The sequence below is a fragment of the Pelmatolapia mariae genome, linkage group LG3_W (assembly GCF_036321145.2).
Source record: "Pelmatolapia mariae isolate MD_Pm_ZW linkage group LG3_W, Pm_UMD_F_2, whole genome shotgun sequence".
Taxonomy (NCBI): domain Eukaryota; kingdom Metazoa; phylum Chordata; class Actinopteri; order Cichliformes; family Cichlidae; genus Pelmatolapia; species Pelmatolapia mariae.
The window spans coordinates 76541322-76554933 of NC_086229.1; the positions used below are offsets into that span (position 1 = coordinate 76541322).

The 13612-nt window shown below is 40.0% G+C and overlaps 1 protein-coding gene across 2 annotated transcripts; it reads left to right on the forward strand.

The window, feature by feature from the left end:
• The first annotated feature begins 7652 nt into the window (after positions 1-7652).
• On the forward strand, positions 7653-11350 carry LOC134618617 (thialysine N-epsilon-acetyltransferase-like). 2 transcript variants are annotated; one of them, XM_063464093.1, is made up of 6 exons: positions 7653-7885; positions 8170-8221; positions 8981-9064; positions 10218-10319; positions 10411-10451; positions 10862-11350. In XM_063464093.1, the coding sequence occupies exons 1-6, from the start codon at positions 7823-7825 to the stop codon at positions 11027-11029; spliced, it is 510 nt and encodes a 169-aa protein (XP_063320163.1). In that variant the 5' UTR covers positions 7653-7822; the 3' UTR covers positions 11030-11350. The 2 variants fall into 2 exon arrangements, with proteins under 2 accessions (XP_063320163.1, XP_063320172.1); XM_063464102.1 differs by lacking the exon at positions 10218-10319.
• Positions 11351-13612: the final 2262 nt, after the last annotated feature.

The following is a 13612-nucleotide window of genomic DNA, read 5'->3' on the forward strand; positions in this document are numbered from 1 at the left end:
CCCTAATCTCTGAAAGACAAGCTTAGTGAGCTCCAGACTGAGGCCTAGCCACACATACAGAGAAACTGCAGAAAGACACACATCCACATCCACCCCACCCTCTAAAGTATTAATGTACAGGTCAAAGAATCAACTGTAGTTTTCCCATCTATATTTCATTTACATTTTCATATGTCAGCAACAGAAGCTGTGCTCTGTAAGGAACTGTAAACATTACAAGTTAATATTCACGTCTGATATTCACAATGACCAGGAGGTAGAGACCAAATGTTGGAGCAAAAAAACATGGAGAAAAAGGTGTCAAGGACACTGTAAAGGTGATTATGGCTGCAGGTGCAGTTCACTTGATTTTATATAGTACCAACCACAGTCCCCTTAATGTGCTTTATGTTGTGAGTTAAGATCCAACAATAATACTGAGAAATCCTAATAATCAGACGACCCCCTATTACTGGTGGGAATTCTGGCTCTTTTTGGAGAACCGTCTCTTTTGGCTCGGCTCACTAAAAAGAGCCGGCTCTTTCAGCTCCCAACCAGCTCTTCAGATTGCTTTAATGCTTTAATTAATTTATTGTAAACAACAATATCAAATTATGCAAAAAACGAATTACTAATGTTAAAAAAAGTGGTTTTATTTATATTTGTTTATATATAAATATATACGGTGGCCCCTAGAGACAAAGCAGAGAAAAGAAGAGAACCAAGGACAACAACAAAAGAAAACAACGTCACATTAGAAAGGTATAGTAATCATCCACAAGTATTTTCAGTTGCGGATGATAAAGGATTCAGAAAGTTTATTCATGCAGTGAATCTTGTGTATGCAATTCCAAGCAGGAAAATACTCTCGCAAAAAACCATCCCAGGCCAGACAGAGAATGTGCATTTTCTTTTTGTTTTGCATATTTTAATTTATATTTTATTGTGTTGTGGTTTGCAGTGTTTTGTGTTGTTTCACTTTAAATTTGTTTAAAAGGAAAAAGCTGAAAATTTAAATAGTCAAAGAGTCAAAAGTTGAAATGTAAATAGTTGTTTTTTTTGTATTTTATAATTTATTTATTACATTTTATGAGGTGTGAATAAATAAAAGTTATTTACGATGGCCCCTAGAGACAAAGCACATTAAATCAGACAAAGACAGACAAAATTCAAGGTTCAGTTTTCCCTTAATTATCCGCACTGTGTTTGTTTTAATCCCACCTGTTATCCTACAGGTACAAGAAGTCATAGAGCTACAGATAAGCACTTATAACATGCTTTTACTCTATATAATCAGAGTCTTACTGCTGCTGAGAGTCCAGGTTTATTAATTTATTTGATGATTTTTGGGTTTTATCCCTTTTTCTTTTGTAAACTTGCACCATACAGTCAAAGTTGATTTGACCAGTGATGCTGTGTTTCTAGCATTATGACCTGGAGTTATTATGTATTTGGAGGGTTTGGGGGATTACTGTAGTAATTTTACCACTGCAGTGTTCTGAATGTGCATCAAACTGGGTGTTAAAAGTATTTAATATGAATGTTTGTACAATAGGACTGATGAATCCACTCCTAGCCACCATTTGGCACAACAAGCAGGATGTAAAGAAGCAAAAAAACAAAAAACAACCAAAAAACATTGTTCTGGTTACATAACAAACACTGATATGGACAGTTCTAGTTAACAGGTAGTTTCCAGTGTGCAACTCTATGACCGTGTTTGAAATCATGTTGTAAAATGAGATTTACTTCTACACTCAGCTACGAAGCATTATGATGAGCATCGTGTACATGTTTCAGCTTTAGCTGAACTTTTGCGTTTACAAATACAATACAATACAATTTTAGTTATATAGCACATTTAAAAACCGCCAAAGTGCTTCACAGAAACCAAATCAGATCAGTAATAAATACAAGTAAATAAAATAATAAAATTAAATAAATACAAATAAAATTAAAGCTGCAAGCAGTGTTATGAGGGCCCTCGCACCCCCGCGCGTCGAGCTCAACACCTAAAACCATCACGTCCAATCTGATGTCACATTGATGGAATTCCTGCATTTAACCACCAGCTAACATTTCATTTCATTCAATCATGATTATAGTCATCCCAGTAGGTGGAGCTCTAACCATTAATGATAAATGGCATAACAAACATTTCCGAGCTCGAGTCTCATCATGCCTGTGATCTTTGGGAGACATTGGACATTGTGTTTTTGAGTGACAGCAGATTACTGCTTTTTGGCAGGTCATTGAAACTCCACGTGCCGCCATGACCACCCCGTTTCCCTGAACGTAAAAAGCTTCGCAATTTAACATCACAAAGGTCTTTAGATTCCACACACAGGAGATTGCGTCAATCTGACGAAATCCCTTGGAGGAGTTCGTCAAAGAACGGTGCCTGAAAAGAAGGGGAAAATGTCGCCAAAATTACACATTAATTTTAAAATGTCTGACTTCCTGTTCGATTTGGGATATTGCTCCAAGAGACTTTTTTGTACATCTTGATATCTCCTATAAGCTTACCAGGTTTCAGACTCATACATAAAAAACATAGCAGGGGCTGTTGTTTTGAAATTTTATAGGGGGCGCTGTGGAGCCATTTTGCGCTATTCAATAAAAATGATCACATAACAAGAAAGCCCTCATCACATTGGAGGTGTGCGCCAAATTTCAAGACTTTTTAAACTTTCCAAGCCCCTCAAAAGCCACTTCATCTTTCATGATGAACCGCATTGCCACCAGGGTGCGCCGTTCAGTTTAAACTCACAATTTTCTCACTGAAGCATCATGAGGGACTGATGGTGATATTCACCGCTTTTGAGGTGTCCACGATGAACCTGTGAAAATCAGTACAACAAAATGAAAGACATGACATTTCCTGACAAGGGGCATATCAATCTGTTCAGGGCGGGTCTGACATCATGTCTGTAAAGTCTGGTACTGATCAGTCTGGATTTCATTGAGTTATACTAATTTGTTTCTTCATGGCAAGACATCAAAGTTCGCCATGCTGCTGGGCTTCACTGTAACCCAAGACCAACTCCTTAAGGCTTTCCTGGAGAAATTTGAGGCTGCAGATGTCACCCATCACAATACTGTACCCCAAAGTGTAAAACATGACATTTCCTGTCCCCACTAGGTGGCGCTGTCCCTGATGTCAAATATGGCAGTTGAAATACGTTCAGGGGTGGAGCCTTATCATATGTGTGCTCTTTGTTCCAGATCGGACAATGTATGATAGATTGAGAGGCAATAAGATTTTCATGGCGAGTCATCGAAATTCGCCATGGGGCCATGGGCTCACCGTATCACGAAAACTGAAAAGCTCCGCAATTTAACATGGCCCAGGTGTGTAGTTGACACTGACGAAAGATGAAGCTTATATGACCAAATCCCAAGGAGGAGTTTGAAAAAGTTCGAGGCATGGAAATGGCAAAATTAGAGCCAAAATGTCACCTTCACTTCTAAATTGCAGACTTCCTGTTGGGGTTGCGTCAATGGGCCCACTGACTTTTTTGTTCGTCTTGGCATGTGTGCCAGATTTCATACATGTAGCTCAAGCGATGTAGTCGTGTCGTAGGGCTGCATTTAACAACGCATAGGTGGCGCTCTAGAGTTTTTGAGCAATAATAATAATAATAATAATAACAATAAGAAAAAGAAGAAACGGAGCAGATACAATAGGGCCTTCGCACTCTCAGTGCTCGGGCCCTAATAAAATATACTAACAGATGGGAGACATAACTAACCAATGATACACCAGGCATAGTAGACACGAGTCGAAAGGCTGAAGGTTAAATCATAAAAACATTAATAAAAGCAAAAAAGATGAGTTACAGTACACTTAAAAATGCAGGGTCTAGGAGGAAGGGAAGGCAAGGTTAAAAAAATACGTTTTTAATCGAGATTTAAAAGATTGAATTGAATCAGACATGCGAATAGCTTGAGGGAGATTATTCCAGAGTCGGGGTCCAACAGAGGCCAATGCGTGGTCACCTCTGGTCTTAAAGCTGAGATCTAGGTCGCACCAGGAGCATTTAGCCTGCTGATCTAAGCCAAATCGTCTTGGCTTCCATATTTAAATCTTAGTGTGTAGTTTCTGTAATACATTTTCTTCTGCTGGAAACCAAAGCAATGCACACAATGCTCTTCATAATGTATCACTTAACCACCATTAAGGGGGAAAGGAGATCGCTCATGCTGGGAATACAAGTACATAAGTTTACAACAGTTAACTGATCAGCTTATCAGAAGAGGTTGAAGCAGTTGTTGACAAATGGGGAATAAGCAGAGCAGTGGGACTGTGGAAGCAAGGAGAAAAGATGTTTTGGCTAACCTGGTAAACCATTATTGACTTGAGAAGGAGCGAGTCTCCTTCCTGCCTCTTTGCTCTGGAAGCAGCTCGTTGGGACATCTTCTCAGCAGCTGTCCACAGACTCTAAATAAAATAAGGAGAGAGAAGGAGGGAAATTGTATTGATAGGCCAGGTAAAACCAGAGTCATGATAAACAATATATACGCTGTGTTTTTTCCTGAATAATTTCGTCACGTTTACTGTCTAAGGACAGCGCTAGCAAGCACTCTCTGTTTAAGACCAAGAAATAAAAAACAAAAAACAGCCCGTTGATGTTGGTGGAAGAGTGTACCATGTCGACCAATCAAAAAATGATATGGCAACATGAAATTTGGTTGTTTAGGAAGAGGGGGAAGTTTTAGGAGTGACAGCGAGAGAGAGAGAGAGAGAGAGAGACCAGAAAAATGTTTGTGGTTGTTGCAGTAAAAAATATAACTTTTTCTACTTGGATTTTATGTCTGATTTGTCTGATTTATTTGTCTGATTTTAGATCATTCAGTTACTAACTCAGTTACTTTTTTGAAGAAGTAACTAGTAACTATAATTAACTACTTTTTCAAAGTAAGTTGTCCAACACAGCTCATTAATCTTTGTGTAGTCTAAATTAATGAGTATATATGTAACTAAACAGACGACAGGATGTGCACACACCAAATGTTTAACCTTATTCTAAATTTATGAATGAATTATTTTTTTAGAGTTATCATTACAGTTCAGACATCACTCAGCTGTAAAGATCACATCTGGTAGTAAATTTCTTACAATAATTTTATTTATTATGTGAAGTCATTCAGAGCAGAGAATTATAAAGCACTGTATGGTGTTTAGAAAAGACACTATTAATACAACAAAAGGTATCAGCCTTGTGTCTTTGTCCCATTGTCTCCCATTATACCTTTTTCCAGACAGATATACAGTTGTGGTCAAAAGTTTACATACACTTGTAAAGAAGATAATATCATGGCTCTCTTGAGTTTCCCGTTATTTCTACAACTCTGATTTTTCTTTGATAGAGTGATTGGAACAGATACTTCTTTGTCACAAAAAACATTCATGAAGCTTTGTTCTTTTATCACTTTATTATGGGTTAACAGAAAAAAGATATGTAGTGAGAGGAAAGCATGAAGATGAAACCAGGAGATGTCCTTACTGAATCACTAAAGCTGAACAGGTGATGGACAAACAGGTTTACCTTTTAGGTGACATGAATGAGTTGAAGGGAAATAATGAACGGTTTCTGATAGACAAATAACACCAGGATCCTTTTCTACGTAGCTGACAGCTGGTAACTGTGCAGGGGCGGGTCTACCAAAGTTTTGCCAGGGGGGTAGGGCATTAACTGGAAAAGGAGGGTAAATAGAAATACTTTTCTTCCTTATTCTCATTTAAAATGTCTCGCTTTTAATAAATAATTATCTTAATTTTACAACCAAAGTGATCATCTGATGTAAAATGTATAGAAATCATACATATACCAACAAGCCAGTGTACATCACTGTCACAACAGTGTTTGTTTTCATTCAAAGGCTTTATGGCTTTTCCTATAATACCTGGTGGGCCAGTCTCTAGTCAAAATGGCCTTCTTAGTGTAGGGCACTTAGGCGGGAACAGGCTCTACTTAACAGTGTAGAGAATGAACTCCTAAAGACTTCCCAAATACATTCATGCAGACATAATGGCATGTAGGTTGTTCATGTTGTGGTGAGAAAGTGTCCCTGATTATTCTGTATGATTTGGGGCTTCTACCTGAGTTGCACAGCTGTACTTGAAATTTTAAAAATAAGTTACTCTCTATGCTCACTCCTGTTCCATAGTGCTAGCTACTGGTTGAAGTATTGCAACTAGGGGTGGGCGATATATTGAAAATACTTGATGCGAATGGCGTGTCTATATACTAGCAGACTAGCAGAAAAATATGGCAACAGCGAGAGTTTCAGACGTGCGAGGGAGACTTCACAAGGAGGATGTCGAACAAAGTGTGGCAATTTGTAAAACACGCTGTAAAACTATTGGCGCAAAAGGTAGCATAACCACGAATTTATTCAACCAGCTGAAAAGTCATCCACTGCAAAATGAAGAATGTTGAGTGAATCTTTTGAACTGCGCATGTCAACATCTCCCCATACACCGTTAAAGAAAACGTTAAATAAACCAGCTGTGACACCAGTGAATGTTCTTGGTCAGTTGGTTTTATAGTCACTGTCTAGACTTTTGTTTCTGTAATTTGAGGTCACATTTTATTTTACAGTCTTATACGTTATAAGCACAAGGGGCCACATTTTTAGTTTAAGTTGTTTATTTTGTCACATGAATTATTGCTTGCTGGGCTTTTTGTTGCTATGATCTTTTGTTTGTTAAAATGTTTAGTGTTGACAACAGAAAGAATTACTGGCATTTCAATTCATTCAGATTTTTTTGTATTCACAGTAGAGATGGCACGACACCACTTTTTTATGTCCAATACCGATATCATTTATTTGGATATCTTTTGATACCGATATGAATCTGATATAGTGTATTTTATAATCAATAAAACTGTTTTTTTTAATATCTTGCTGCATTTTGTATCAGTTCATACTCAAATTTAAAAAAACAAAACGCTAAAGCTATTCTCGCTGTTTGGTGGACAAAGTCCATCTCCATGAAACAAATCCCTGACTGTTAGACTAAAATTATATTTATTTTTTATATAATGATGCTTCTTTACCTAAACGTTTGTGTCATACTTTGGTTGTTCTTTTTAAAAATTCATTTTAGATGAATCTTTGACTGGTTATTATTTTGTGTTTCATGAACAGAAATATAAATTACCACCATGCTGTGCATGCATACTGCTGTGTACTGTGTATTTGTATTAACTGATATAACAGGTTATTTGCGTGACCAGTTTCTCTGAATTATAATAACCTCTGGATCACCTGGAACTGTGACAGCGGCCACTACTTTTGGTCTCCAGTTGCTTGGATTGAGAGGAGTTAATAATAAGCTAGACTAGGCTGCCAGACTGGACTGGACTGTCAAATTTTGGATGGATACCAAACAATCAGTGAAATTTCAAACATTTGTTTGAATGCCCTTTGTTAAAATATCCCTTTATAATGATCCGCTTTTCCATCCTTTTAAAGTCTAGTTTACTAGAGAGTAGTATGGAAGCAGGTTATATAAAGCGTTCTGATGATGCATTTGCTTTATCAGTCATGGCACACTTCTCTCTTTCTGGTCCTGTATTTGCTTGGTGTTGGATCGATATCAGATTTTTCAGTGGCACACACTCCAGCCTATACGAGTGCATCCAGCTGCAGAGCAGCAGGAACAGGTCAAAGTGGTTCCATGACATGTCTGCTGTTTGTTGATACTGAAGTAACACACTGGACTCAGAGGAGCAAAGCAAACTAAAGTGTCAATAATTTCACAGCCAGAGCTCGTCTACTTCTCACAGTCCGTCCTCTAACAGACTGGAACAAAACCTCATCACATCCACTTGACATGGCTTTCTCCATCCGCGAGGCAAACCTGGATGACTGCAAAGACATCGCGCGGATGATCATGGTGAGCTGACATGTGGACACTCATGCAGTCCAGCTGTGTGTGCGATTCAGAATATTAGACTGTAAACCTTAAATCCATGCAATTTTTCAAAACCACAGTGTTGCTGTTATCATTAGATTAGTGAGATATTATCGGATGAACTGTGCTCGCCCTGCTCTACAGTTTCAGTGCAAACAGGCTAATAAACTGCCTGTAAATAATGTTTTTACTGTTGGCTGAGGAACAGTGATGTTAGCATGTCCTGATAAATGATGGCAGCTGATGCTATTTATGATTTTCTCCAGGAACTGGCAGAGTATGTGAAACTGGCAGAGCATGTGAAAGTGACCCAGAAAGGTAGTATATGACAACAAGAAGACAACATCATTTTAAAAGCAGTTTGCTCTCTTTCTCATAGACACCCAGAGACTCAAGAAACACTTACATCAAAGCCACATAAGGCTAGTTCCAAACAAGCATATAATAAAACTAAGAATATTACTTCTCTCCTTTTTAAAAAAAATAGTACATCTATTCTGAACCAACCACATTCCCACTTTTCATCCTCCACCTGTCTTCCTCTCTCTTATTTTCTTCATTCATCAGTTCCTCAAACTGTTCCTTCCATCTTCCCAACAAACTCTCTTCACCCTAACCTTCTTTTCTAGCCTCTTTCAACACTTTCTTGCACTTCTTCATTCCACCACCAAGCGTCCTTGCCCTCTTTCTTCTGTCCAAAACACCTGTTTACAAACACTCTGTAATGCAGGGGTGGGCAACTCCAGGCCTTGAGGTCCGGTGACCTGCAGGTTTTAGATGTGTCCTTGATCCAACACAGCTGATTTAAATGGCTAAACTAGCTCCTCAACATTTCTTGAAGTTCTCCAGAGGCCTGGTAATGAACTCATCATTTGATTCAGGTGTGCTGACTCAAGGTGAGATCTAAAACCTCGAGGCCTGGAGTTGCCCACCCCTGCTGTAATGTGTGACCTTAATATTATGGAAAAAAATTATATTTGTCTATAATAGCTGGGATAGGCTCCAGCCAAGGATAAGTGAAAGAGAATAGATGGATGGATGGATGGATGGAAGTTTATGTCTGTAATTTCTTTTCAGACTTGGAGCAAGATGGCTTTTCCAATAATCCGTTTTTTCATGGGGTCATCGCTGAGGTGCCAGAACAGCACAAAACCAAAGAAGGTGCATGTTACACTCAGTTTTTACACACTGTTTGTGCTCACTCTAAGACCTACAGGCATAGTTAGTATCAGTGTAGTGAAAGTCTTTGTTGCTTGTCAGGAAAACACAATAAGAAATATAGGAAACAGTCACCTTTCTCTTCTTTTTTTATGTTCATGTTCTTGGAAGCAAATTTATTATTCTGTAAACTTTAATAAACCATTATGAAACCCAAACAGGGTACAAAAAGTGTTGAAAGCCTCCTTTTTAGTTTTTTGCAAGTAAGTCTTCTTGCCAAAGTACTTTCTATTGTACATTAGTCTACCTCCATAAACACTTCTTATTTGCTTACTTACTCTCTGCTGCCCAGCTGTGCTTTTTCCTTCCATGACACAGGTGTTTTTCCACACAGTCACTGCTGTCCACTATCTGCTGACTTCAACTATCAGAGTCTATAATGAGAAGTAGCTACTTATGTCTTGGGCCTCATTAATGTTGTGCTCCGTTCCCATCAGCTGCTAGAAAAACTCAATAAATCCATGAACTGTCCAGAACCAATCAGCAGAGAAGTGAGCAGCTAAATTGTTCTGGACTCAGAATCATCAGATTCATCAAGTCACTAGCAGGGGCGGATCTAGAGGGGTGGCATGTGCCACCCTGAAATGGCCTCTTTCCACCCCTAGTGCCACCCTAGTTTTGCATATGACAGTGTTGTTTATTAAAATAAGACAGCATTAACACTTTAAGCCAGGCTACAGTTAACACTGAATATAACTTCTAAAACTGAATATATTGCATAGTGTCCCTGGTCACTAGCAACATGACTCCTGATGTTCTGCTGCCTCTAAGTAATCAAAACCAAAAAAAAGAAGTAATAGTGGTTAAAATGACCTAACCAACCTCACCAGTGGGAAATGTGAGGTTTCATTTATAAAGTTTGCTGCACATTAACTGTGAGCAGCACCACAAATCATAGTTTTTTCATTGATGTAAAGGAAATTATACATATTTATGTGTTTACAGTGTAAAGTAAAGCATTATGCTGTGAATAATCATTGTGCTAAATGTTCAGAGTCATTAACTCAGTGGGAACAAACAACAAAACAAATTTACAATTTTCATGAATACTGGAACTGTAAGCTCACTCAGACTGTTTTTTTTTTTCTTCTGTCAGGGCACACAAAGATCGGCTATGCACTTTATTTCTATGCTTACAGCTCCTGGTCAGGCAGAGCCATTTATATGGAGGACCTGTATGTGATGCCTGAGTTCAGAGGTACAGTACAGCCTCTGAGAAGATGTCTCATCATCACTGTGCATCTGTATTTACAAAAGGTCTCAAGCAATGCACATGATCTGTCTTTCAGGGAAAGGCGTTGGTAAAGCACTAATAAGCAAGGTGGCACAGGTGAGTGAAACATGCGAATGATGTAGAAGATAAACCTTGAAGATTTTGCGATTTTCAATATTTCCGAGCAAAAAGTACTAAATAGTGTCTCAGAGGTAGCATACAGAAGAACCCTCCATGCTACATCTCAGCTTAGCAGGGCAACCGTGGCTCAGGGGGTTGGGAAGCGCATCTGTAACCGGAAGGTCGCCGGTTCGATCCCCGGGCTCTCTGTCCTGGTTGTTGTGTCCTTGGGCAAGACACTTTACCCTACCGTCTACTGGTGTTGGTCAGAGGGGCCGATGGCGCGATATGACAGCCTTGCTTCTGTCAGTCTACCCCAGGTGTGGGTCTGGCTTTGGGTGCCTTGAAAAGCGCTATATAAATCCAATCCATTATTATTATTTCCTCTTGATTTTGCTCTCCTGTAGCTGGCTCTGGCTGCTGGTTGCCACCAGCTCAACTTCACCGTCCTGGACTGGAACAAACCATCGATGGACTTTTACCTCAGTCAGGGCTGCTTCAATATCACTGCTACCATGGGCTACCACTACATGCTCTGCGAGGGAGAGGCGCTGAAGCACCTGGCTCAACTTTAACCAATTCATCATGACTTTGTGACCCTTGCAGCCATGAGGTCAGCCCACGCACTGCAGGGATGGAGCACCACTCAGTGGCTCATTTCCAAAATCTGACAACATGAAGGCACTACACAGGCTTTCTGAAGGTCTGTGCACAGAGGCTTATTGTGAAACATGCCTTTAAAAATTAATATAGTTATGATATGATAGATATGTCTGTATACAGATAAATCGCATAAATTAGGTTTTCTAATTGAGTTGCAGTTACATTTTGGCTCTCAGGCAGTGGATGTTCCAGTCCTGAGAGGTTTTTTACATTAAAGTGTATAACGTCATATAATAAAGCTAATTACATATATTTCTCCTGATCATTTTTTGCGTTAAGTTACAAATAAGGCACATAATTCACACAATGTCTTCCATATTTAGTGGTTGCCAGTGGTGGTAAGTAATCAAGTAGAAATACTTCATTATTGTACTTAAGAAGAATTTTCAGGTGTCTGTACTTGAGGATTTTTCTGACAATATTTTACTTTCATATTGTAATGCAAATATCTCTACTTTCTACTCTCTATATATTGAAAACAGGCTCACTACCTTATGTTTATCACATTTAGAGGAGTTATTTGACGTCAATGAGAACCTTCCAGACATCAAATCAGTGTGAACCTGAATGGTATGAACAACTCAACACAGTCCTGTTTCTGTGTCCATCATCCGTGTTTATTGCACATGATGAGATGAAAGAAATAAAAACATAATATCTGCATAATTTATAGAGCTGTACTCAGGGTTTAAAGTTGAGGAATGATCCCTCCATCCATCTTCTTCAACTTATCCAGGGCTGCACAGGGGCAGCAGCGTAGGCAGTTAAGTCCAGACCTCCCTCTTGCTGGCCACCTTTTTAAGAAAGTGGTTCCCAGGTCAGCTGAGAGCAGTAGCGGCTCTGCTCTCAGCTGACATCTGCTCCCAGATGGCTGAACTCATCACCCTATCTCTAAAGGAGAGGCCAGCCACACTTCGGCTCATTTGCACCACTTGTATGCCCGATTTGTTTTTTCAGTCACTGCCCAATGCTCATGACCATAGGTGAGGGTGGGGAGGTAGATCAACCAGTAAATCAAGAGCTTCGCTTTTATCATTCAGCTGACCGATATAGTGTCCGCATTGCTGCAACCATAGAACCAATCTGTCTGTCATTCTCCCGATCCCCTCTACCCTCACTCGTGACACCCCGTGTTCCCATAGAGTACTCAGAGGTACACAGTCGAATACCTTCTCCAAGTCTACAAAACACTGGTTGGGCAAACTCCCATGCACCCTCAAGAATCTTCGTCTCAGGTCTCATGCATCCTTTTATTGCGGCAAGTTCGATCACTTGATATCTTCATGTCCTAAGAAAGTAAAAGGTTCTGCCCACCGGTAGATTTGGGGTTACGAGTGGGCGGAACACACATTAGCTCAAAACCCCATTTTCAGCTCCCAGTTTCACCGTTTCACTGGAGCAGAACAGAATTTAATCGACTCTGAGTTACACAGTTAAACATTCCCCTCAGGGAGTTAGATCTGCCCGTGTTTGCGCACATAACTCATCAGACAGAGCTCGTCAGATTTGTCACCTCAAGTAATCATAGGGAAACACTCACCGTTTTTATGTTCCGCTCGCCGGATGCCTCACTGATTCTGGGTTTCCCCTAGCTAGAGGTACACAATCCCCACTTAGACTGGGCAGGCCAGAGAGTAGCCAGCTTGAACTAATCAAGTATTAAGCAAAAGCAAAGCCTTCACCTTGCCAATCCACAGACCTTATGATTGCGACATCAAGCTACTCCCAGGTGCTACTCTGCCATCAAGCCAGCTCTATAACCTGTTCCGTCCAGAGCGCGCCGCTATGGAGAAATACATTAAAGAATCACTCGCAGCAGGCATCATTCACCCTTCCTTCTCTCCAGTGGAGAGCAGGGTTTTTCTTCAGAGGCAAAAAGGACAGTTCAACACTGATCCTTCTCTCCTCTCGTTGCTGTGTCCGGAACTCCAGAATAATAATAATGCCACATGTCCGTATACTGCTTCTAGTGCTAACTGTCTTTCATAGAGTTTTCCACTCTTCCTTGTATATAGCTTTGCCCATTTTCATAGTCGCACTAGTTTGCCCACGCACTTGTATATATCTCACAGCACTAGCATTTTGCCACATCCGTGTATGTAGCCCTCTTTTCATTAGTTTGCCTCTGTGGCGGGGTGTGCTCCATGGAACAGCTGTGGGGGATCTGACCACAGAGCTCATGATATAATTACAAAAATAATCATCGACCTGCGACCTAGGGTGTCCTGGTGGCACATATACTTATGGACACCCTTATGTTTGAACATGATCTTCGTTATCGACAAACTCTGGTTTGCACAGTCAAGTAACAGAATACCGCTCAGGTTAAAGACAGATAGGCCATTCCTCCCAGTCAGGCCCCTCCAGGTCTCACTGTCATTGCCCACAAGTGCATTGAAGTCTCCCAGGAGAATGACAGAGTCCCCAGGTCAAGTACCCTCAAGCACCCCACCCAGGGACTCCAAGAAGACTGGGTACTTTAAACTGTTGTTTGG